The 25,121-nt window shown below is 37.8% G+C and overlaps 1 protein-coding gene across 1 annotated transcript in view; it reads right to left on the bottom strand.

The window, feature by feature from the left end:
* Nucleotides 1–25,121, bottom strand: part of RP1 (RP1 axonemal microtubule associated) — a 550,286-nt gene that overhangs the window by 323,300 nt on the left and 201,865 nt on the right. Inside the window, exons 15-16 of the mRNA XM_053715884.1 lie at nt 7,199–7,376; nt 3,442–3,576 (exon numbers count right to left, since the gene is read on the bottom strand). Of these exons, the coding sequence (XP_053571859.1) occupies nt 3,442–3,576; nt 7,199–7,376 (313 nt within the window). The remainder of the gene's footprint in view (nt 1–3,441; nt 3,577–7,198; nt 7,377–25,121) is intronic.

Here is a 25,121-nt window from a genome sequence, read left to right as displayed (position 1 = left end):
CATAATATGACATTAGGTCCAAATAATCAAAAAAGAAAAAAATAGACCTATTGTCTGAGGGGTAGGTTCCTTATTTGAACCTTTGGGGGCATGGTTAGATGGAGTTTTACAACCCTTGGCACAAAAACAATTGTCTTATCTTGATGTTTCTTCTCTCCCATAATTATTTTTTGTTTGACGGTGTGTTTTACAACCAAATCTGTGGCACTGCCATGGGGGCAAAATTTGCCCCGCCTTTGCTAACTTATATGTCTCTTGGTGGGAGCTTTCACACATCTACAGTATTCAAAACCTATGGTTAGAGGACATCCTTATTTATGTCCGCTATATTGATGACCTGTTGGTCATCGTCAAAGAGCCTTTGGATGACAGGGAGTTTGAGAAATTTTTAGGTTATATTAACAAGAATCTGTTTAACCTTCAATTTACTGGTACACATAGTACCAATAGTGTCAATTATCTTGACTTAACCCTACAGGCTAGCCACAATACTATAGTTACTAGGACCTATCGAAAAGAAACAGCTGGCAATACCATTTTGCACGCTGCTTCTCAGCATCCTAAACATGTGGTAAAAGCAATACCCCGTGCCCAATTCATCAGACTTCGTAGAAATATGAAGTCAGATGAAATTTATGAGTCTCAATCTTTAGAACTTAAAAATAGGCTAATAAACAGAGGTTATAATGCCAATACCCTTGAAAATGCCGAAGAGAAGTCAAAAAATATCATCCACCATCAAAAGTCCATAGTGAGGATAAAAACTCCAATTCTAGCTTTAAAGATGCTATAGTGTTTACAACTGCCTATTCTAAACAATATAACAACAACATTTGCATATCTTGTTAGGGGATGAGGTTTTAAAACCATTTATTAATAATATCAGATTTGTGCCTAAGAAATCCATGACTCTAGGACAAAAATTATCGCCAAGCTTAGTAACTAGAACTAATACTGACAAACAAAATTGGTTATATAAAACTGGTAATTTCAGATGTGGAAAACGTAATTGCCATATGTGCGCACATATACAGGAGGGTAATCAGTTTTCTAGCAGTAGCACAGAGAATGTTTATAATATACATTTCTATGCAAACTGTGGTACCAAATTGGTGGTTTACATGCTCACCTGTAATTTATGTCAGTTACAATATACAGGTCAAACCTCTAGGGAGATCCGCAAAAGGTTTAATGAACATACTAGGGATGTCAAGAATTATAATAAGAGTTCAGCAGTTGCCAATCATTTCAATGGATATCATTTCACAAATGTAGCAAATATGAACATAAAAATAATTGATGTTGCCACTATTCCTAGAGGAGGAAATACATTTAAAATGTTAGAAAAGAAAGAGTTGTTTTGGATGCTTAAGTTGCATACTTGTTCCCCATCTGGTATGAATTGTGATTGTGACATCAATTATTTCATTGACATCTAATAGGTCTTGTATTAATATACATTAACATATTTCCTTATTTTCTTATTTTCTTATTTTTTTATTATTTGGACCTAATGTCATATTATGTTTTTTCAATATGCTTTTTCATGTTATTTATTTTGCCCCTTTTTCATATATAATAACATATACACATATAGGTGGTATTTATTTACTTATTTATTTAATTTTTGCAAATTCATTTATTTGAGATATTTATTAACATTTGTAATGTTTACTTAAGTTAGGTTTGTTTTTGTTTTTAATATATATTTGTGAGTATGTAGTATAGGTTGTTTGCTTAAGATCTTTTATGAAAGAAGCAGCTATTTCTTTAAATCTAATATATTGATTAACCAATCATAGGCTGGCTTCTCCTATTTAAAGCACCTACTATCACATACCACATGTCTATGAATAAGCATCGTGGGAAGGCATGAAACTAGTCAGACATCAGTGTCAGTTTGTCTACCTGCCTTGTTCACCTTTTTTGTGCACTCAGCGTATGTGGCTGCTATTGTATTTTTTAAACTTTTTTCATTAAAAAATCCTTTTTATTCTGGATTCCTGTGTGCAGAGCCTGCCTTTTTGTTCTCTCTGTACTTATTTCTGATGAGTATTGGTTGACTTTTGTAAATGTTGAGATACTATCCTATTCATTAATTATTATGCCAGCATACAATGTTAAAGTGTCACATAAGGGTTAAAATATGTTTCTTGATGATGACTAACAGGAAAAGCTGTAGGCATAATATATATTTTATGTGTAGAAGAGAAAAAATTACAAAAGCAAAATAGTCCTATAGATCTTTGGCAAGATAAAACTACTATATATTTATTTTTAGCAAAAAGTAAATGTTTGTTAGCAAAATTATAATATTGTTCACACCAATTTTTATGATGTTATATAATGTGATGTAAACTGACTTTGGAGTCACTTGGGAAATGTTATCAGACTAATAACTGATGGGTATATCCTAAGTCTGGATAAATTCATAACCTATAAACACAGGCAGGGAAATTCAAAATGCATAACAGCTGCCTCCATTATATTATCTGTCTGATATTTTTTTTTCCTTCTTTTCTGCTGTGTAGAATTTATAGGAAAAAAAGCTATGAAAAAAGGAAAACTTAAACTGACTTATAGCTAGATTTTCCAGGCAGATAAAAATTGGTATTTACATATTTTATTTTCTGGTTCTGGCTTAAAGGGACAGTCTACACCAGAATTTTTATTGTTTTAAAAGATAGATAATCCCTTTATTACCCATTTCCCAGTTTTGCATAACTAACACAGTTATAATAATATACTTTTAACCTCTGTGATTATCTTGTATCTAAGCCTCTGCAAACTGCCCCTTTTTTCAGTTCTTTTGACAGACTTGCAGTCTAGCCAATCAGTGCCTGCTCCCAGATAACTTCTCGTGCACAAGCACAGTGTTATCTATATGAAATACGTGAACTAACACCCTCTAGGGGTGAAAAACTGTTAAAATGCAATCTGAAAGAGGTGGGCTTCAAGGTCTAAGAAATTAGCATATGAACCTCCTAAGTTAAGCTTCAACTAAGAATACCAAGAGAATAAAGCAAAATTGGTGATAAAAGTAAATTGGAAAATTGTTTAAAATTACATGCTCTATCTGAGTCATGAAAGTTTATTTTGGCCTAGACTGTCCCTTTAAGGCAGGTGTTGGTCAAAACAAAAGTAAATTGGTATTTGTATCTTTCTTTTTTCTGTTTTTAAAATTCATATTGAAAATTTAAATAAAGATATTAACTTTGAATCAATGTACATTGGTCAATCAAGGGTAGAAAAAAACTGTTTAGTTTTGCAGCTGATTGGTTATATCATCTTATTGTGTATCAAACATAATGCATAATTTACCGTAGCCAGATTGAACAGCTCTTATTTGCAACAGATATTTAACACATTGCATAAGGTATATCCTATATGTGTTTATGTGAACCAGGTCCATGGTCTTTTAAAATCAGTTAAATAACATACTTTTGCCTGAGGGTGGGGACACAGATGGGAGCCAAGCTAATGCCTCTTGTGCTTTAACTTCTGCATCTTGTTTGTTGATTTCTTCCTTTTTCTTAGTAAGCGTTGCAGATGTCCCTGTTAGTTTTTCCCTGCCAACTAAAAAAGAAAAGTGACAATATTTCAGGCACAGTGATATATTTTTTTTAGACAATTGTAGCAGTGAATGTCATTTGAATACTAATCTCAATATGTTATAGAGGATAATTTAAAGTTGCAAATATAACTTACTCTGATAAAAATAAAAAATAAAATATTGTTATCATATTTTTTTGGTACATCTATCTATCTATCTATCTATCTATCTATCTGTCTGTCTGTCTGTCTGTCTGTCTGTCTGTCTGTCTGTCTGTCTGTCTTGTCAGTCAGTCAGTCAGTCAGTCAGTCAGTCAGTCAGTCAGTCTGTATGTCTGTCTTTCTATCTACCTATCTATCTAGTTATATATAATAGAGCCTTTTTAGGGACATTAAACGTTAATTTAGGTGCCTTTGGTTGGTTGGGGTTTGTGATGGAGGAGGGATTGCATAGAGCAAGAGGGTTATCTTTTGATCTAAGCAAAGAAGTAACTTGTGATAGGAATGTGAGGGATTGATTGTGGTAATTGTGGTGGGGGATCATGTTTGCAGGGTTATTGGTGATTGCCATTAATTGCAGTTTGAAGAGAGCAAAGATATAGTTAATTGTGATGGGGAGTTCATGTTAGGGTTATTTAGCATTTGTTGTGTGGGTTTATTGTAATGGGAGTGGTCACACAATAACCCTTACTCATGCTCATACAGAACACCTGTTGGCTGCTCCTTAAGTACCATATGATATTAACCCTTAACACACCTAGTTACAAAAATACACCTAAACAACCACAGTATATCGCCACCTAGTGGTCAATCACTTATATTCATAAAAATACCAACTATATAGTTAAAAACAAACTGCTGTTAGTTGTTATATCTTATATAAATTTATGTTCTATACAATTTCATCATATGATAATTTTATTCATGCTGAAGTTTACTTATTCACAGTAAATAGATTATTATTTTTATTTGAAATTAAATTGTTATTTGAATTTAAGTTTAACTTTTATCTATAAGAAAACTGCCATATCTATTTCACTGTTGATCCCTTTGGGAACTAAAGCGTCTAACTTATGTATCCAAAAGGATTCTTTCCTTTTTAACTGTAATTCCCTATTTCCTCCCCTTCTATGGGGTTCAACGCTATCAATAACTTGCCACCTCAGTTGTGAAATATTGTGACCAGCTTCAATAAAGTGACAGGCAAGGATAAGTACCATATGATTTAGATGATATATGTCTGTGTTTTTACTTTAGCCCCAATGTCATTTTTGACTGATTGTGTACCTGCAACTATAGGACAAGAAACTAGCCAAATACTTATATATTGAGTGGCCTAAGACGCCTATTATTTACATGGTACCAAAAGTACATAAGGACCCCCATAGACCACCGGGCCGTCCTATAGTTGCAGGTACACAATCAGTCTTTAGCAATATATCTTGATAAAATTTTACAGCCTGAGGTTATGAAAGCTACTTCATACATTAGAGATACTAGTGATTTTATTAGGAAATTGAAAGATTTACCACTAAATGACATAAGGTATATACTTTTTTCACTTGATGTGAGTAGTTTATACACATCCATTAAGCATGAAAGTGGTATTGGAGCGGTTATGACCACTTTGGCTAAAACTAAGGTATATAATACTATACAATTGAAATTCATTGAAGATTTGCTTAGAGTGGTGTTGTATTGTAATTATTTTTTATTTGGTGAAACATGGTACCTGCAACTTAAAGGGACAGCCATGGGGTCCAATGTCGCCCCATCATACGCCAACATGTTCATGAGTTGTTTTGAAGACAAATTTGTCTATGAAAATGCTTTATTCTTACAATATGGATCAGCCTGGTGGCGCTTTATAGATGACGTGTTTGGCGTGTGGTGGGGTGATATTGGTTCCCTTTTGGCATTTGTCAATCAGTTGAATGGTGCAGTGCAGGGATTAAAATTTACACTCAATTTTAGTGAAACCAACATTGTATTCCTGGATACTGAAGTACACAAGGATGTCTTGACTGGCAATTTAAAAATTGACATGTATAGGAAAAGTATTGATAGAAATTCCCTGCTCAAATATGATAGCTTCCATCATGAGTCCTTAAAAAATGCCCTACTAAAGAGCCAGATGCTGAGAGTCCACAAAATAGTTAGTGACAGCGACAAAAAAGAGATAAGACTCAGAGAAATGACTGAGAGATTTGTACAAAGGGGTTATCCACCCAACTTAGTGGAAATAGAAAAACAAAAGGCTAACAATATTTGTGAGAATATAAACAAAGCACATAAATTAAGAACAAACAAGATAGATTAGTGTGTGTTACACAGTACAACCCATACAGTGCTGAAATAGATCAATGCATTAAAAAACACTGGCATGTGTTAAAGAATTGCAACACCATTATAGCTGAGTTTCAAAACTATTCACTTATGGCATATAGGAGAGTACCTAACATCAAAGATTTAGTAGTCAAAAATGACATTGGGGCTAAAGTATAAACACAGACATATATATCATCTAAATCATATGGTACTTATCCTTGCCTAAATTGCGCTAGCTGTCATTCAGTCATAAAGGGTAGAGAGTTTGTACATCCCCAAACCGGCAGGAGGTTTAAAATTAACACATTTTACACATGTGAGTCTACACATGTAATTTATTTAATAAAGTGTCCGTGCTCCAAAATCTAATTGGGTGAGACGGTTAGGAAAATACGTGATCGCCTCAGTCAACATAGATCAAATATTAGATGTGGGGACATGAAAGCCCCAGTAGCCTGTCACTTTATTGAAGCTGGTCACAATATTTTACAACTTAGGTGGCAAGTTATTGATAGCGTTGAACCCCATAGAAGGGGAGGAAATAGGGAATTACAGTTAAAAAGGAAAGAATCCTTTTGGATACATAAGTTAGACGCTTTAGTTCCCAAAGGGATCAACAGGGAAATAGATATGGCAGTTTTCTTATAGATAAAAGTTAAACTTAAATTCAAATAACAATTTAATTTCAAATAAAAATAATAATCTATCTACTGTGAATAAGTAAACTTCAGCATGAATAAAATTATCATATGATGAAATTGTATAGAACATACATTTATATAAGATATAACAACTAACAGCAGTTTGTTTTTAACTATATAGTTGGTATTTTTATGAATATAAGTGATTGACCACTAGGTGGCGATATACTGTGGATGTTTAGGTGTATTTTTGTAACTAGGTGTGTTAAGGGTTAATAGTACTTAAGGAGCAGCCAACAGGTGTTCTGTATGAGCATGAGTAAGGGTTAACAGCCCGAAACGTTGCTGTATGCTGCTGTGGATAAATAAAAGTCAAGTTTGTTAAACTATTTTTCTCATTTATTGGTGCTGTGGAAACCAATTGTCTACAGATCACAGAGAGGTGTTTGCAGTGGCCCTCCACCACGTGAATCAGGTGTGTGCTGTCTATCACTTGGGAACTGTCTTAACTATTTATCGATGTACGGCAGACATGATACCCTACATCGTATCATGTCCGCTCGCACATTAATAAATTGGCCCCATGATCTTGAAATGTTTCTGCTAAATGACACGGTTACATTTGAAGTTAAATTGCCTTACATTATAAAGCCTAATGCATATTAGTTAGTACATACACTTGATGACCTTTGGGTAAAACATAATGTTTTTTTCGCCTGTGTGGACCATTGGTTTCGCAAATCCATTAGGCAGAAGTCCTAGATATATTCCTTTGCTTCTTATAGATTCAAGTGTCACAGATCCATTTTCTAAGTTCTTTTCTACTTTGAAGTGACAGTATTCATCCCCTGATCCCTGGTAGAACATGATAAAAAAAATTGTAATTACATTTTTGCAACTGTTTTTAAAAAGTTTTTCCAGTGTAACATTTTGAAGAACAAAAGCAAGCTAGATTTTATTGTCTACAAAGTACTTTTATTTAGTGATAAAGTGAACATTGGCTGCTGAGATAAAGGTTTAAAGTAATTTATTTTGATATATTTCAAGCATGTTCAGTGGAAACAAAAAGTTGAAAAATGTAATGAAAACATGCTCAATAGAAGCATTTTTCAGCAGAAGGCATAACACACACAGACACTAGACAAAAACAACACACAAACAGTGCACACCACTCACGTTACTGTTACTGAGAGGCAGTGGCCATTTGTAAAACTTAGAGGGCTAGATTACGAGTGGAAAGCTCCTGCAAGTGCTTTACCTGTGCACAACTTTTTTTTACCATTGCGCACCCAGTTGCACACATATTACAGGTCGCAAGTAAGGAACGCAGGATTGTATCCCTGCATAGACTTTAATGGAGCCTTGTTTGAACAAAACAAAAAAATAACAGTAGCCAGCTTGCACAAACACAAGTGCAGGATTGCAATGAGATATATGTATGTATTCTGTATTTATTTGTGTATATCTGTCTATAAATACATATATACACATCTATATATATATATATATATATATATATATATATATATATATATATATATATATATATACAGTATATATATATATATATATATATATATATATATATACATACTTATAGACATACATGCATATATATTTATATACATATATTTATACATGTGTTCCTATGGATCCTTATGTAAAAGCAATTTTGTTCCATTATTTTCTAACACCTGACATCTCATATCTTTGAGTCCTTTTTATTAGAATATTTTTTAAATAATTTTTATTAGATAGTGCTGAGTGTAACTACTTTTAAATGTATTTATGATATGTTTTGTAACACTTTCTTGACTCATGTAAGTTAACCAGAGTTCATTTACTTTCAACTTGTAATACGGGTGAATTTTTTTTTTTTCCTTTTTTATAATTTTTATTGAGGTTCAGTTTAAGGCATGTAAACATTGCATGCAACGTGATAAAAATGAGATACAAGTCATATAACCAGTAAAAGCAAAAAATAAAAAATAATATTTATTACATGTTTATATGATATATTTCAAACATATTAGTATTCATATTGCCTGCCAGATAAACCATATTCCTTCTAAATGGTATATGAGGCCACTCTTGGACCTCCTAACAATATGAGAGATGTAAGGATACAGAAGGAAAGTTCAAACAAAAGGAGACCACTCTTGGTTCTCAAATGGTGAACCCTCCTTTTAGTTTTTCTTTTAGTGTCAAAACCTTGTAAAGTCAAGCATAAGTAAAAGTATAACTGTGTAAACAAATATATGGGGCGCGATCAAATTTACTGCGCAGGTTTCGGCGCAAGCGTGGGAACCTGCGCTGCCCGTAATTTCACCTCGCACATCGGGGTATTACATAAACCCCGCCGGCAGTTCATAAAGTGCCGTAAGTCAGATAAACTAGCGATTTCCAGAAATGAGCGTAAATACAAATTTCTGGAGTCGCCAGTGACTTACGGCACTTTAGAAACTGCCGGCGCCTAAGAAAAGTAAAGAAAATAACAAATCTCCCGTAAAAGTCTAACACGTCTCCCAAAAATAAGCCTGACACGTAAAACCCCTATATCTGCAATCCCCCCTCTCATTACTAATATTAAATGTATTAACCCCTAGACCAACAACCCCCCACAACGCAATATGCCTATTTAAACTATATCCGCCATCAAACCCACACTGCAAGTAATAACTCAATTATTAACCCCTAAATCACCATAGCCCACAACGCAATAAACCTATTCAAGTATTAACCCCTAAACCGCCATAGCCCACATAGCCTATTAAATGTATTAACCCCTAATCTGCTGCCGCCAACGTCGCCGCCACTATAATAAAGTTATTAACCCCTAAACCTAACACCCCCCTAACTTAAATATTATTTAAATAAATCTAAATAAATTTACTATTATTAACTCAATTATTCCTATTTAAAACTAAATACTTACCTATAAAATAAACCTTAATAATTACATTGTAGCTATTTTAGGATTTATTTTTATTTTACAGGCAACGTTGTATTTATTTTAACTAGGTAGAATAGTTATTAAATAGTTATTAACTATTCAATAGCTACCTAGTTAAAATAAAGACGCATTTACCTGTAAAATAAATCCTAACCTAAGTTACAATTACACCTAACACTACACTATCATTAAATAAATTAAATTAATTAACTACAATTAGCTAAAATTAAATACAATTAAATAAATAAAGTACAAAAAAAATCAATAAATTACAGAAAATAATAAAATAATTACAATTTATTTTCTAATTTCTAATTACACCTAATCTAAGCCCCCTAATAAAATAAAAAGCCCCCCAAAATAATAAAATTCCCTACCCTATACTAAATTACAAATAGCCCTTAAAAGGGCTTTTTGCGGGGCATTGCCCCAAAGGAATCAGCTCTTTTACTTGTAAAAAAAGAAATACAACCCCCCCAACATTAAAACCCAGCACCCACACACCCAACCCTACTCTAAAACCCACCCAATCCCCCCTTAATAAAGATTAAAGAATAATGAAGATCACCCTACCTTGAGCCGTCTTCACCCAGCCGGGCAGAAGTGTTCATCCGATCCGGGCAGAATTCTTCATCGAATCCGGGCAGAAGAGGTCCTCCAGCTGGGCAGAAGTCTTCATCCAAGCGGCATCTTCTATCTTCTTCCATCCGACGAGGAGCACCTCCATCTTGAAGACATCCAACACGGAGCATCCTCTTCGTTCGACGTCCAACTGAAGAATGAAGGTTCCTTTAAATGACGTCATTCAAGATGGCGTCCCTTCAATTCCAATTGGCTGATAGAATTCTATCAGCCAATCGGAATTAAGGTAGGAAAAATTCTATTGGCTGATGCAATCAGCCAATCGGATTGAGCTTGCATTCTATTGGCTGATTGGAACAGCCAATAGAATGTGAGGTCAATCCTATTGGCTGATTGGATCAGCCAATCAGATTGAACTGATCGGAACAGCCAATAGAATGTGAGGTCAATCCAATTGGCTGATTGGATCAGCCAATCGGATTGAACTTCAATCTGATTGGCTGATTGAATCAGCCAATCAGATTTTTCCTACCTTAATTCCGTTTGGCTGATAGAATCCTATCAGCCAATCGGAATTCGAGGGACGCCATCTTGGATGACGTCATTCAAAGGAACCGTCATTCATTGGGAAGTCGTCAGCCAGGATGGATGTTCCGCCTCGGAGGTCTTCAGGATGCTGCCGCTCCAGATGGATGAAGATAGAAGATGCCGCTTAGATGAATACCTCAATCTGATGGAAGACCTTTTCTGCCCCGCTTGGATGAAGACTTCAACCGGATGGAGGACCTCTTCTGCCCCGCTTGGATGAAGAATTTGGCTCGGCTGGGTGAAGACGACTCAAGGTAGGGAGATCTTCAGGGGGTTAGTGTTAGGTTTTTTTAAGGGGGGGTTGGGTGGGTTTTAGAGTAGGGGTATGTGGGTGGTGGGTTGTAATGTTGGGGGGGTATTGTATTTTTATTTACAGGTGAAAGAGCTGATTACTTTGTAATTTAGGATAGGGTAGGGCATTTTATTATTTTGGGGGGCTTTTTAATTTTATTAGGGGGCTTAGATTAGGTGTAATTAGTTTAAACTTCTTGTAATTTTTTTTATTTAGTGTTTTTTTTTGTATTATAGTTTAGTTTATTTAATTGTATTTTAGATTAGATAATTGTAGGTAATTTATTTAATTAATTTATTGATAGTGTAGTGTTAGGTGTATTTGTAACTTAGGTTAGGATTTATTTTACAGGTAATTTTGTAATTATTTTAACTAGGTTGCTATTAAATAGTTATTAACTATTTAATAGCTATTGTACCTAGTTGAAATAAATACAACGTTGCCTGTAAAATAAATATAAATCCTAAAATAGCTACAATGTAACTATTAGTTATATTGTAGCTATATTAGGGTTTATTTCATAGGTAAGTATTTAGTTTTAAATAGGAATAATTTAGTTAATGATAGTAAATTTATTTTGTTTTATTTAAATGATATTTAAGTTAGAGGGGTGTTAGGGTTAGGGTTAGACTTAGGTTTAGGGGTTAATAACTTTATTATAGTAGCGGGGACGTTGGGGGCGGGAGATTAGGGGTTAATAAATGTAGGTAGGTTGCGGCGATGTTAGGGAGTGCGATGGTTTAGGGGTTAATACAATTATTATAGTGGCGTCAATGTCCGGTCAGAAGATTAGGGGTTAATAAGTGTAGGTAGGTGGCGGCAACGTTAGGGGCAGCAGATTAGGGGTTCATAGGGATAATGTAGGTGGCGGCGATGTCCGGTCGGAAGATTAGGGGTTAAAAAAATTTATTATAGGGTTTGCGATGTGGGGGGGGGGGGCCTCGGTTTAGGGGTTCATAGGTAGTTTATGGGTGTTAGTGTACTTTATAGCACTGTAGTTAAGAGCTTTATGTTCCGGCGTTAGCCCATAAAACTCTTAACTACTGACTTTTTTTGTGGTTGGAGTCTTGGCGGTAGAGGCTGTACTGCTCACTTCTTCCAAGACTCGTAATACCAGCGTTAGGCAAATCCCATAGAAAAGATAGGATACGCAATTGACGTAAGGGAATTTGCGGTAGCCTCGAGTCGCAGAAAAAAAGTGAGCGGTAGACCCTTTCCTGCCTGACCCGTAATACCAGCGGGCGTTAAAAAGCTGCTCTAGGACCCCTTAACGCTGCTTTTTAAGGCTAATGCAGAACTCATAATCTAGGTGTATGGTTGTTAAGCTCAGTATGATCACATAAACTTGTAAAACATAAAACTATGTAATTAAGGCACCCAATCTATCTGGTTAACTGTCACAGCGATATCTACATCAGGATATAAGGCTTCCTAGAGACTTCATGACTGTTTTTTTGAACAACCTTGTATATTTAAGGTAACAAACAGAAGACAATACAGTACTGTTTAAATATATATTGAACTATAAAGCACAAACTTAGGTGTACAGCGTACTGTGGAAAAAAACAAACAAACAATCTTTAGTGTTAACCTTATTTAGCAAACATATTATGATCTGTTTTGAGTCCAGATTGTAGTGTCCATGTCTTAGCAAACTAACCACTCCAGATCTTTTATCCCGTTGTACTGGAATCAGAAGGAGTTGTGTTAGGGATGGAAAACATTGGGACAGCAATGAATGGTCATATTCCCCTAACAGTTCCATGGGTGATCTGGTAATCACAGATTTATGGGGATAAAGGCCAATGTTCTCATAGGGCTGTTCTGCATCATTCACATAATTAGTGCACTGCCACCGCCATGATTCCTTCTCGCTCCTAAGATTATCACATAAGGTGTGGGCCCACTCTTTAAGCTGCAGTAAAGTACCTTTCTTGTCAGGGTTATTCTGTTCCTCTTTCTTCCTGGTATAACACTGTGTGTAGTGCGACATTTCACTAGTGCTATAGAATGAGTCGTCAGTTTGTGGAAGGAAGCTAATATGGCCACACCCGCTCTGGGTGATAGGTGTTCCATAATGAAAACCTGTATGCATATTACCCATTTGCATATGGACATTGTTGCATAATGGCGTGTCTGCAAGAGCCTCGCACAATGCCTGTGTTAGGCAGTAAAAGTTTTCATGAAGGAGCCACGTTATCTCAAACTACCACGCATCCAAGGCCTCCATCATGATCATATTTCTGTCAGAATCACTGCACCTGGAATATCAGCTCAATCTCCTAGGTTCTCTTGATATAGATCTTCCTTTAAAGGGATACTGAACCCAAATTTTTTCTTTTGTGATTCAGATAGAACATGCAATTTTAAACAACTTTCTAATTTACTCCTATTATCAATTTTTCTTCGTTCTCTTGCTTTCTTTATTTGAAAAAGAAGGCATCTAAGCTATTTTTTGGTTCAGAACCATGGAAAGCACTTGTTTATTGGTGGATGAATTTACCCACCAATCAGCAAGAACAACACAGTGTGTTCACCAAAAATGGGCCGGCATCTAAACTTAAATTCTTGCATTTCAAATAAAGATACCAAGATAATGAAAAGAATTTGATAATAGGAGTACATTAGAAAGTTGCTTAAAATTGCATGCTCTATCTGAATCACAATAGAAAAAATTTGGGTTCAGTGTCCCTTTAATCAAGGTAGAGCTGGGATCTCTTCACAAACACATCCTGTTTCTTTAGCAGCTGGCTCCACCCACCCAATAAGGGTGGAATTTAACTTGCTCGCAAACGGCCACAAAAACCCGATATACCTTGCGCACCACTCATAACCTAGCCTAAAGTGTTTAACCTCCATTTTTGAGAAGGAGCGATGAAGCCTCGATTCCATGCTGATGTGTTTATAGGAGCCCCAACTCTCCCCGGTCTGTGTACGGAAACTGAAGTAACTTGAATACCCATCAAGTTATTTGTAACAGGGATGCTTGCAAACAACTAAGGCCTAGACTAAAAGTGAGCACAAAAATGCATACAGTAAGGTTCATTAACACTGCTAGAGTGCAATCCATACCACTTCCATGTTTGCACTCATATTACAAGACCAATATGCATGTCAGATAGCACAGGTGTGTTAATTCCCTCACATAATAGACTTCTAAGGAGGTGTGCAGTAAAATTAATTTTGAATAACGTTTGAGCACTAAGCCAATCTGCTTAAGCAGTGGAGTTCTTCATTTAGTTCTATGCTATACTTTTTTCAATAAAACTTAAGCATAAACACCTCACTCATACATACATATACACCTTTGAACCTATACAACCTATACAAATCTAAAATACTTACAAAAAGCTCCATTTAAGCTTAAAGGGACATTGAACCCAAATTTTTTCTTTCGTGATTCAGATAGAGCATGCAATTTTAAGCAACCTACTAATTTACTCCTATTATCACATTTTCTTCATTCTCTTGGTATCTTTTTTTGAAAAGCAAGAATGTAAGTTTAGATGCCGGCCCATTTTTGGTGAGAACCTGGGTTGTTCTTGCTGATTGGTGGATAAATTCACCCACCAATAAACAAGTGCTGTCCAGGGTCTGAAACAAAAATTGGCTGGCTCCTTAGCTTAGATGCCTTCTTTTTCAAATAAAGATAGCAAGAGAACGAAGAAAAATTGCTTAAAATTGCATGATCTATCTGAATCACGAAAAAAAAAAAATTGGGTTCATTGTCCCTTTAAATACTACTAAAATGTCACCCATTTAATACTAGCAATCATATCCATGAATTTTGTTTCTAGACAGAAATGTATCCAAACAATTTTTAAATGTATCTAGGGTATTGGCATTCACTACCCCCTTTGGTAATGAGTTCCACAATTGTATTGCTCTTACAGTGAAAAAACGTTTCAGTTGCAGGAGATTAAATCTCCTTTCCTCCAACCTTAAATTGTGACCTCTTGTCACAAACAATTTTCTTGGAATAAACAGAGATTCTGCCATCTCTGTATATGGGCCTTGAATATATTTATATAAAGTAATCATGTCACCTCTCAAGTGCCGTTTTTCTAAAGAAAACAGACCCAGTTTGGCTAGCCTCTCCTCATAGCTTAAAGGGACACTGAACCCAATTCTTTTCTTTCATGATTCAGATAGAGCATGCAATTTTAAGCAACTTTCTAATTTACTCCTATTATCAATTTTTCTTCATTCTCTTGCTATCTTTATTTGAAAAAAGGGCATCTAAGCTTTTTGTTTGGTTCAGAACTCTGGTCAGCACTTTTTTTATTGGTGGATGAAATTATCCACCAATCAGCAAGAACAACCCAGGTTTTTCATCAAAAATGGGCCGGCATCTAAACTTACATTCTTGTATTTCAAATAAAGATACCAAGAGAAGAAAATTTGATAATAGGAGTAAATTAGAAAGTTGCTTAAAATCTCATGCTCTATCTGAATCACGAAAGAAAAATTCAGTGTCCCTTTAAATTCTCCATTCCACTTATTAGCTTTATGGCCCTTCTCTGAACAATTTTCTAGTTCTGCAATATCTTTTTTTGCAATCGGTCCCCAGAACTACACTCCATACTCAAGGTGAGGGATTTATATAGTGACAGAATTATGCTTTCCTCCCTTGAATCAATGCCTCTTTTAATACATGCTAGTATCTTATTGGCCTTTGTAGCCACTGCCCTGCATTGTGCACCCATCTTTAGCTTGTTATCTCTCGTCTGCACGATACAATATACAATGACATATCCTTCTATTTGTTAGGATCCCAATAGCAATAAATCTTTTTATTATTTTTTATATAGTTACAAGACACATTTTCTTTTGTGTGTTCAACACGATATGGGCACTTTTTTGAGGTCAGGATCAATACAGTCTTTGATTACATTGCGAGGGCTCTCTAGGGCAGGCATGCACGCCTTACATGCCCACTGACCAATAGGAGCCGATTAAATGGGAGGTGTGCCTTATGACTGTGCCGAAGAGGTTTCTCATTTGCGCTCCCATTTCTGGGGTTAACACGCATGTTAGTTTAAAAGGAATAGGATTTGATCAGGTGCTTATCCCTCCCACAACATGCATTTTCATTGGAGCGGGTGTACATTCCTTTTAGAATAGTTAGAATGATTGGAGGAAGCTCCGATATTTTCAAACATGGTCATATGACACAGTTAGAGAGTGAGACGCAATTTAAGGCGTCTCGGGTCATCCACAACATTAAGTAGGATTTTGCGATCGTGCAAACAGATGCCTTGCAGCACAAAAGATCGTTATGGAAATAATTACATTTATAAGATCTACCGATTTCAAGAAGGTATTCATGTTAAGAAGGCATTCATGTTAAGACACGTAGAATTACATAATGGAAGCTTTCTGTTTACACACGGTTCTGTTTACACACGGCTCATTATACGATGATCATTATTCCTCTACATAGACTTAATACGCTCTCACATTTTGAATCCAACAAAGGTTCTCATATGGGGCTAGTGATACTATCAATATTAGACTGGTAAGGCACATATAGATCATATATGTGCTCCAGACTATCTTTTAGGGTGTCTGGCTACACATTACCCTCTCACAAGCATAATTCTGGAGATAGGTTAAGAATGAACTTTTGGGTACTTGTAAATATTCCTTTGTGCTAATTAAATGTAGATGTGTCATGTGTATTAGATAAACTTTTAATGTATATGTACTGTTATGTGGTCACTATGGTAACAAATAGTAACAGGGGCTGGAAGCTAGGAGGTGTGTCAGTTTGCTAATTAGGTGCACACCTGGTTATACCTATCCACCCGAATACTAATGAATTTGTTGCCGTAGTAACTGATTGAGAATGATCACACATTGGCTGAAATTTCAATTGACTGTCCAATTAGATAATTTTTAGGTTTTTTAATTTGGTATATAGCAAGTGTATATTTTAATGTTTTATTATAGCCTGATGAAACAGCCCATAGGCGGCTGAGAAACGCGTCGCTGTGTTATTAAAGATTTTTACTTTCATATACACTTGCTTGTGTGGTATTTTGACCCATTAACCTGTTGTGGGGTTTGATATACCACTCTCCCACAAAAAAAAATAAAAAATTTACTACTGGAAGCTGAGGATCACTTGCTGTGGTTTGTCTACTGGGCGACTTGTGGTTCCAGCTTGCTGTTACTGCACCTGGAGGTGCTTTGTTTCCTGTGAGTATACCCATTAGGGTTATATTCTCCCTGGGCTCAAACAATACTAGGCCATGTTGGTTTGCCTCTCTCTTTTCTAGGCATAGGATCTAGGGCCTAGGCCCTCAAGGAACACCAATCGGATCTGTTTGGAGGTCTATCAGTGAGCTGGACTACTGTGAAGTTTCAGCCTGCCCCATTAGCACCATCTGGGTGCTTTATGTTTGTGAGTATATATAGTGCCATCTTTATACATATCTCTCTGTTTTGGTGGTACTGGGCCATGGTGGCGCCTCTGTGTTCTTCTATTTGCAGCTTGTTATCTATTACTACTCCCAAATCCCTTTCCTCCTTTGGCTTTGTCTTGTCCCATTTAAATAATATGTTGCCTGGTTATTTTTACTTCCAAAATGTAGAACCTTGCATTTTCCCATATAAATCTAATTTTTCCATTTACCTGCCCATACTTCTAATTTTTGCAGATCCCTTTGTATCAAAAGTTCATCCTGCTCTGACCTAATGACTTTACTTTACTTAGTATCATCTGCAAAAATAGAGATGTCGCTATTTAATCCTTGCTCCAAGTCATTTATAAAAATATTAAAAAGAACAGGGCCCAGTACTCATCCCTGGGGGACTCCACTAATAACCTTTGTCCAATCTGAGTCCATTCACTCCTACTCGTTGCTCCCTATCTTTTATCCAGTTATTTATCCATGAGCTAACATTTTTAGCTATTCCCAGTCCCTTAATTTTGTGCATTAATCTCTCATGTGGCACTGTATCAAATGCCTTTGCAAAATCTAAGTATATCACATCAACTGATTCCCCTTTATCTTTATTTTTACTTCCTCATAGAGGCCTATTTATCATAGGTCTTGTGGACCTTATCCGACAGTGCGGATCAGGTCCGCAAGACCTCGCTGAATGCGGAGAGCAATACGCACTCCGTATTCAGCATTGCACCAGCAGCTCACAAGAGCTGCTGGTGCAACGCTGCCCCCTGCAGACTCGCGACCAATCGGCAGGGGGTGTTAATCAACCCGATCGTATTTGATCAGGTTGAATTCTGCCTCATCAGAGCAGGCAAACAGAGTTATGGAGCAGCGGTCTTTGAGTCTGAAGACTCGCCAGAAACACGGGCCCACAAGCTCCTTATGGAGCTTGATAAATGGGCCCCATAGAATCTAATTAGATTCTCAATCGGGTTTAGGTCTGGAAACATGCTTGGCCAGTCCAACACCTTTACCCTCAGCATCTTTAGCAAGGCAGTGTTCGTCTTGGAGGTGTGTTTGGGGTCGTTATCATGTTGAAATATGACCTGTGGCCCAGTCTCCGAAGGGAGGGAATCATGCTCTGCTTTAGTATGTCACAATACATGTTGGCATTCATTGTTCCCTCAATGAACTATAGCTCCCCAATGCCGGCAGCACTCATGCAGGTCCAGATCATGGCACTCCCACCACTATTCTTGACTGTAGGCAAGACAAACTTGTCTTTATACTCCTCATCTGATTGCCGCCACACACACTTGACACCATCTGAATCAAATAAGTTTATCTTGGTCGCATCGGACCACAGGACTTGGTTATAGTAATCCATGCCCATAGTCTGCTTGTCTTCAGTTTGCGGGATTTCTTGTGCATCATCTTTAGAAGAGGCTTCCTTCTGGGATGACAGCCATGCAGACCAATTTGATGCAGTGTGCGGCATATGGTCTGAGCACTGACAGGCTGACCCCCCACCCCTTCAACCTCTGCAGCAATGTTGGCAGCACTCATATGTCTATTTCCCAAAGACAACCTCTGGATATGATGCTGAGCACGTTCACTCAACTTCTCTGGTCGATCATGGCGAGGCCTGTTCTGAGTGGAACATGTCCTGTATGGTCTTGCCCGCCATGCTGCAGCTCAGTTTCAGGGTCTTGGCTATCTTCTTATAGCCTAGGCCATCTTTATGTAGAAGTCAATTCTTTTTTTCAGATCCTCAGAGAGTTCTTTGCCATGAGGTGCCATCTTGAACTTCCAGTGACCAATATGAGAGAGTGTGAGAGTGATAACACCAAATTTTCACACCTACTCCCCATTCACACCTGAGACCTTGTAACACTAACGAGTCACATAACACGGGGAGGGAAAATGGCAAATTGGACCCAATTTGGACATTTTCACTTAGGGGTGTATTCACTTTCTCCAACATTGGTGTGTCCGGTCCACGGCGTCATCCTTACTTGTGGGATATTCTCTTCCCCAACAGGAAATGGCAAAGAGTCCCAGCAAAGCTGGTCACATGATCCCTCCTAGGCTCCGCCCACCCTAGTCATTCTCTTTGCCGTTGCACAGGCAACATCTCCACGGAGATGGTTAAGAGTTTTTTGGTGTTTAAATGTAGTTTTTATTCTTCTATCAAGTGTTTGTTATTTTAAAATAGTGCTGGTATGTACTATTTACTCTGAAACAGAAAAGGATGAAGATTTCTGTTTGTAAGAGGAAGATGATTTTAGCAGACAGTAACTAAAATTGGTTGCTGTTTCCACAGAGGACTGTTGAGATGAAGTAACTTCAGTTGGGGGAAACAGTTAGCAGACTTTTCTGCTTAAGGTATGACTAGCCATATTTCTAACAAGACTGTGTAATGCTGGAAGGCTGTCATTTCCCCTCATGGGGACCGGTAAGCCATTTTCTTAGTCAAAAACAAACAGAATAAAGGGCTTATTATGGGCTAAAAAACTGGTAGACATTTTTATGGGCTAAATCGATTGCTTTATTTGTGCATAATATTCAAATTTAGGCTAACAATTGACATTTATAATCTTGGGGAACGTTTATAAAAAGGCAGGCACTGTATTGGACACCTTTTTCAGTCAGGGGGCCTTTCTAGTCATAGACTGAGCCTCATTTTCGCGCCATTAATGCGCAGTTGTTTTTTGAGAACAGGGCATGCAGATGCATGTGTGTGGATCTAAGAATCTCTGAAAAAGCTTTTAGAAGGCGTCATTTGGTATAGTATTCCCCTCAGGGCTTGGTTGGGTCTTAGCAAAGACTGTATCTGGGACTGTATAGGGGTTAAATTGAAAAACGGCTCCGGTTCCGTTATTTTAAGGGTTAAAGCTCTGAAATTTGGACAATTCCTTCATACTTTTTCACATATTCAGTAATAAAGTGTTTTCTGTTTGAAATTTAAAGTGACAGTAACGGTTTTATTTTAAAACGTTTTTTGTGCATTGTTGACAAGTTTAAGCCTGTTTAACATGTCTATACCTTCAGATAAGCTATGTTCTATATGTATGAAAGCCAATGTGTCTCCCCATTTAAATTTATGTGATAATTGTGCCATAGCGTCCAAACAAAGTAAGGACAGTACTGCCACAAATAATGATATTGCCCAAGATGATTCCTCAAATGAGGGGAGTAAACATGATACTACATCATCTCCTACTGTGTCTACACCAGTTTTGCCCATGCAGGAGGCCCCTAGTACATCTAGTGCGCCAATACTTATTACCATGCAACAATTAACGGCTGTAATGGATAACTCCATAGCAAATCTTTTATCCAAAATGCCTACTTATCAGAGAAAGCGCGATTGCTCTGTTTTAAACACTGAAGAGCAAGAGGACGCTGATGATAATTGTTCTGTCATACCCTCACACCAATCTGAAGGGGCCATGAGGGAGGTTTTGTCTGAGGGAGAAATTTCAGATTCAGGAAAAATTTCTCATCAAGCTGAACCTGATGTTGTGACATTTAAATTTAAATTAGAACATCTCTGCGCACTGCTTAAGGAGGTGTTATCTACTCTGGATGATTGTGACAATTTGGTCATTCCAGAGAAATTATGCAAGATGGACAGGTTCCTAGAGGTTCCGGTGCCCCCCGACGCTTTTCCTATACCCAAGCGGGTGGCGGACATAGTAAATAAAGAGTGGGAAAAGACCGGCATACCTTTTGTTCCTCCCCCTATATTTAAGAAATTATTTCCTATGGTCGACCCCAGAAAGGACTTATGGCAGACAGTCCCCAAGGTCGAGGGGGCAGTTTCTACTCTAAACAAACGCACTACTATTCCTATCGAAGATAGTTGTGCTTTCAAAGATCCTATAGATAAAAAATTAGAAGGTTTGCTTAAAAAGATTTTTGTACAGCAAGGCTACCTTCTACAACCAATTTCATGCATTGTTCCTGTCACTACGGCAGCGTGGTTCTGGTTCGAGGAACTAGAAAAGTCGCTCAGTAGAGAAACTCCATATGTGGAGGTTATGGACAGAGTTCACGCACTTAAATTGGCTAACTCTTTTATTTTAGATGCCGCTTTGCAATTAGCAAAATTAGCGGCGAAAAATTCAGGGTTTGCTATTGTGGCGCGCAGAGCGCTTTGGCTAAAGTCTTGGTCAGCGGATGTGTCATCCAAGACAAAATTACTTAACATTCCTTTCAAAGGTAAAACTTTATTTGGACCTGATTTGAAAGAGATTATTTCAGACATCACTGGGGGAAAGGGCCACGCCCTTCCACAGGATAGGTCTTTTAAGGCTAAAAATAAGCCTAATTTTCGTCCCTTTCGCAGAAATGGACCAGCCTCTAATTCTGCATCCTCTAAGCAAGAGGGTAATGCCTCACAACCCAAATCAGCCTGGAAACCAATGAAAGGCTGGAACAAAGGTAAGCAGGCCAAGAAACCTGCCACTGTTAACAAGACAGCATGAAGGAGTAGCCCCCGATCCGGGACCGGATCTGGTGGGGGGCAGACTCTCTCTCTTTGCTCAGGCTTGGGCAAGAGATGTTCAGGATCCTTGGGTGCTAGAAATAGTTTCTCAAGGTTATCTCCTGGAATTCAAGGAACTACCCCCAAGGGGAAGGTTCCACAAGTCTCCCTTATCCTCAAACCAAATAAAGAGACAGGCATTCTTACATTGTGTAGAATACCTGTTAAAGATGGGATTGATACTCCCAGTTCCAATAAAGGAACAAGGAATGGGATTTTATTCCAATCTGTTCGTAGTTCCCAAAAAAGAGGGAACGTTCAGACCAATTTTGGATTTGAAGATCCTAAACAAATTTCTCAGGGTACCATCGTTCAAAATGGAAACTATTCGAACGATTCTACCCACCATCCAGGAAAGTCAATTTATGACTACCGTGGATCTAAAGGATGCGTACCTACATATCCCTATCCACAAGGAACATCATCAGTTCCTAAGGTTCGCTTTTCTGGACAAACATTACCAGTTTGTGGCTCTTCCATTCGGATTAGCCACTGCTCCAAGGATTTTCACAAAGGTGCTAGGGTCCCTTCTAGCGGTTCTAAGACCAAGGGGCATTGCAGTAGTACCTTACTTGGACGACATTCTAATACAAGCGTCGTCCCTGTCAAAGGCAAAGGCTCATACGGACATCGTTCTAGCCTTTCTCACATCTCACGGATGGAAGGTGAACAAAGAAAAGAGTTCTCTGTCCCCGTCAACAAGAGTTCCCTTCTTGGGAACAATAATAGATTCCTTAGAAATGAGGATTTTTCTGACAGAGGTCAGAAAATCAAAACTTCTAAGCTCTTGTCAAGTGCTTCATTCTGTTCCTCGTCCTTCCATAGTGCAGTGCATGGAAGTAATAGGATTGATGGTTGCAACAATGGACATAGTTCCTTTTGCACAAATTCATCTAAGACCATTACAACTGTGCATGCTCAAACAGTGGAATGGGGATTATACAGACTTGTCTCCAATGATTCAAGTAGATCAAAAGACCAGAGATTCACTCCGTTGGTGGCTGACCCTGGACCATCTGTCCCAGGGAATGAGCTTCCGCAGGCCAGAGTGGGTCATTGTCACGACCGACGCCAGTCTAGTGGGCTGGGGTGCGGTCTGGGAATCCCTGAAAGCTCAGGGTCTATGGTCTCGGGAAGAGTCTCTTCTCCCGATAAACATTCTGGAACTGAGAGCGATATTCAATGCTCTCAGAGCTTGGCCTCAACTAGCAAAGGCCAAATTCATAAGGTTCCAATCAGACAACATGACGACTGTTGCTTATATCAATCATCAAGGGGGAACAAAGAGTTCCCTGGCGATGAAAGAAGTGACCAAAATAATTCAATGGGCGGAGGATCACTCCTGCCACTTGTCTGCGATCCACATCCCAGGAGTGGAAAATTGGGAAGCGGATTTTCTGAGTCGTCAGACATTTCATCCGGGGGAGTGGGAACTCCATCCGGAAATCTTTGCCCAAATAACTCAATTATGGGGCATTCCAGACATGGATCTGATGGCATCTCGTCAGAACTTCAAGGTTCCTTGCTACGGGTCCAGATCCAGGGATCCCAAGGCGACTCTAGTAGATGCACTAGTAGCACCTTGGACTTTCAACCTAGCTTACGTATTCCCACCGTTTCCTCTCATTCCCAGGCTGGTAGCCAGGATCAATCAGGAGAGGGCCTCGGTGATCTTGATAGCTCCTGCGTGGCCACGCAGGACTTGGTATGCAGACCTGGTGAATATGTCATCGGCTCCACCATGGAAGCTACCTTTGGTACATTTATAAGATCTACCGATTTCAAGAAGGTATTCATGTTAAGAAGGCATTCATGTTAAGACACGTAGAATTACATAATGGAAGCTTTCTGTTTACACACGGTTCTGTTTACACACGGCTCATTATACGATGATCATTATTCCTCTACATAGACTTAATACGCTCTCACATTTTGAATCCAACAAAGGTTCTCATATGGGGCTAGTGATACTATCAATATTAGACTGGTAAGGCACATATAGATCATATATGTGCTCCAGACTATCTTTTAGGGTGTCTGGCTACACATTACCCTCTCACAAGCATAATTCTGGAGATAGGTTAAGAATGAACTTTTGGGTACTTGTAAATATTCCTTTGTGCTAATTAAATGTAGATGTGTCATGTGTATTAGATAAACTTTTAATGTATATGTACTGTTATGTGGTCACTATGGTAACAAATAGTAACAGGGGCTGGAAGCTAGGAGGTGTGTCAGTTTGCTAATTAGGTGCACACCTGGTTATACCTATCCACCCGAATACTAATGAATTTGTTGCCGTAGTAACTGATTGAGAATGATCACACATTGGCTGAAATTTCAATTGACTGTCCAATTAGATAATTTTTAGGTTTTTTAATTTGGTATATAGCAAGTGTATATTTTAATGTTTTATTATAGCCTGATGAAACAGCCCATAGGCGGCTGAGAAACGCGTCGCTGTGTTATTAAAGATTTTTACTTTCATATACACTTGCTTGTGTGGTATTTTGACCCATTAACCTGTTGTGGGGTTTGATATACCACTCTCCCACAAAAAAAAATAAAAAATTTACTACTGGAAGCTGAGGATCACTTGCTGTGGTTTGTCTACTGGGCGACTTGTGGTTCCAGCTTGCTGTTACTGCACCTGGAGGTGCTTTGTTTCCTGTGAGTATACCCATTAGGGTTATATTCTCCCTGGGCTCAAACAATACTAGGCCATGTTGGTTTGCCTCTCTCTTTTCTAGGCATAGGATCTAGGGCCTAGGCCCTCAAGGAACACCAATCGGATCTGTTTGGAGGTCTATCAGTGAGCTGGACTACTGTGAAGTTTCAGCCTGCCCCATTAGCACCATCTGGGTGCTTTATGTTTGTGAGTATATATAGTGCCATCTTTATACATATCTCTCTGTTTTGGTGGTACTGGGCCATGGTGGCGCCTCTGTGTTCTTCTATTTGCAGCTTGTTATCTATTACTACTCCCAAATCCCTTTCCTCCTTTGGCTTTGTCTTGTCCCATTTAAATAATATGTTGCCTGGTTATTTTTACTTCCAAAATGTAGAACCTTGCATTTTCCCATATAAATCTAATTTTTCCATTTACCTGCCCATACTTCTAATTTTTGCAGATCCCTTTGTATCAAAAGTTCATCCTGCTCTGACCTAATGACTTTACTTTACTTAGTATCATCTGCAAAAATAGAGATGTCGCTATTTAATCCTTGCTCCAAGTCATTTA

This window comes from Bombina bombina, chromosome 5, assembly GCF_027579735.1.
Source record: "Bombina bombina isolate aBomBom1 chromosome 5, aBomBom1.pri, whole genome shotgun sequence".
Lineage (NCBI taxonomy): Eukaryota > Metazoa > Chordata > Amphibia > Anura > Bombinatoridae > Bombina > Bombina bombina.
This window is presented reverse-complemented; position numbering and strand designations above follow the sequence as displayed.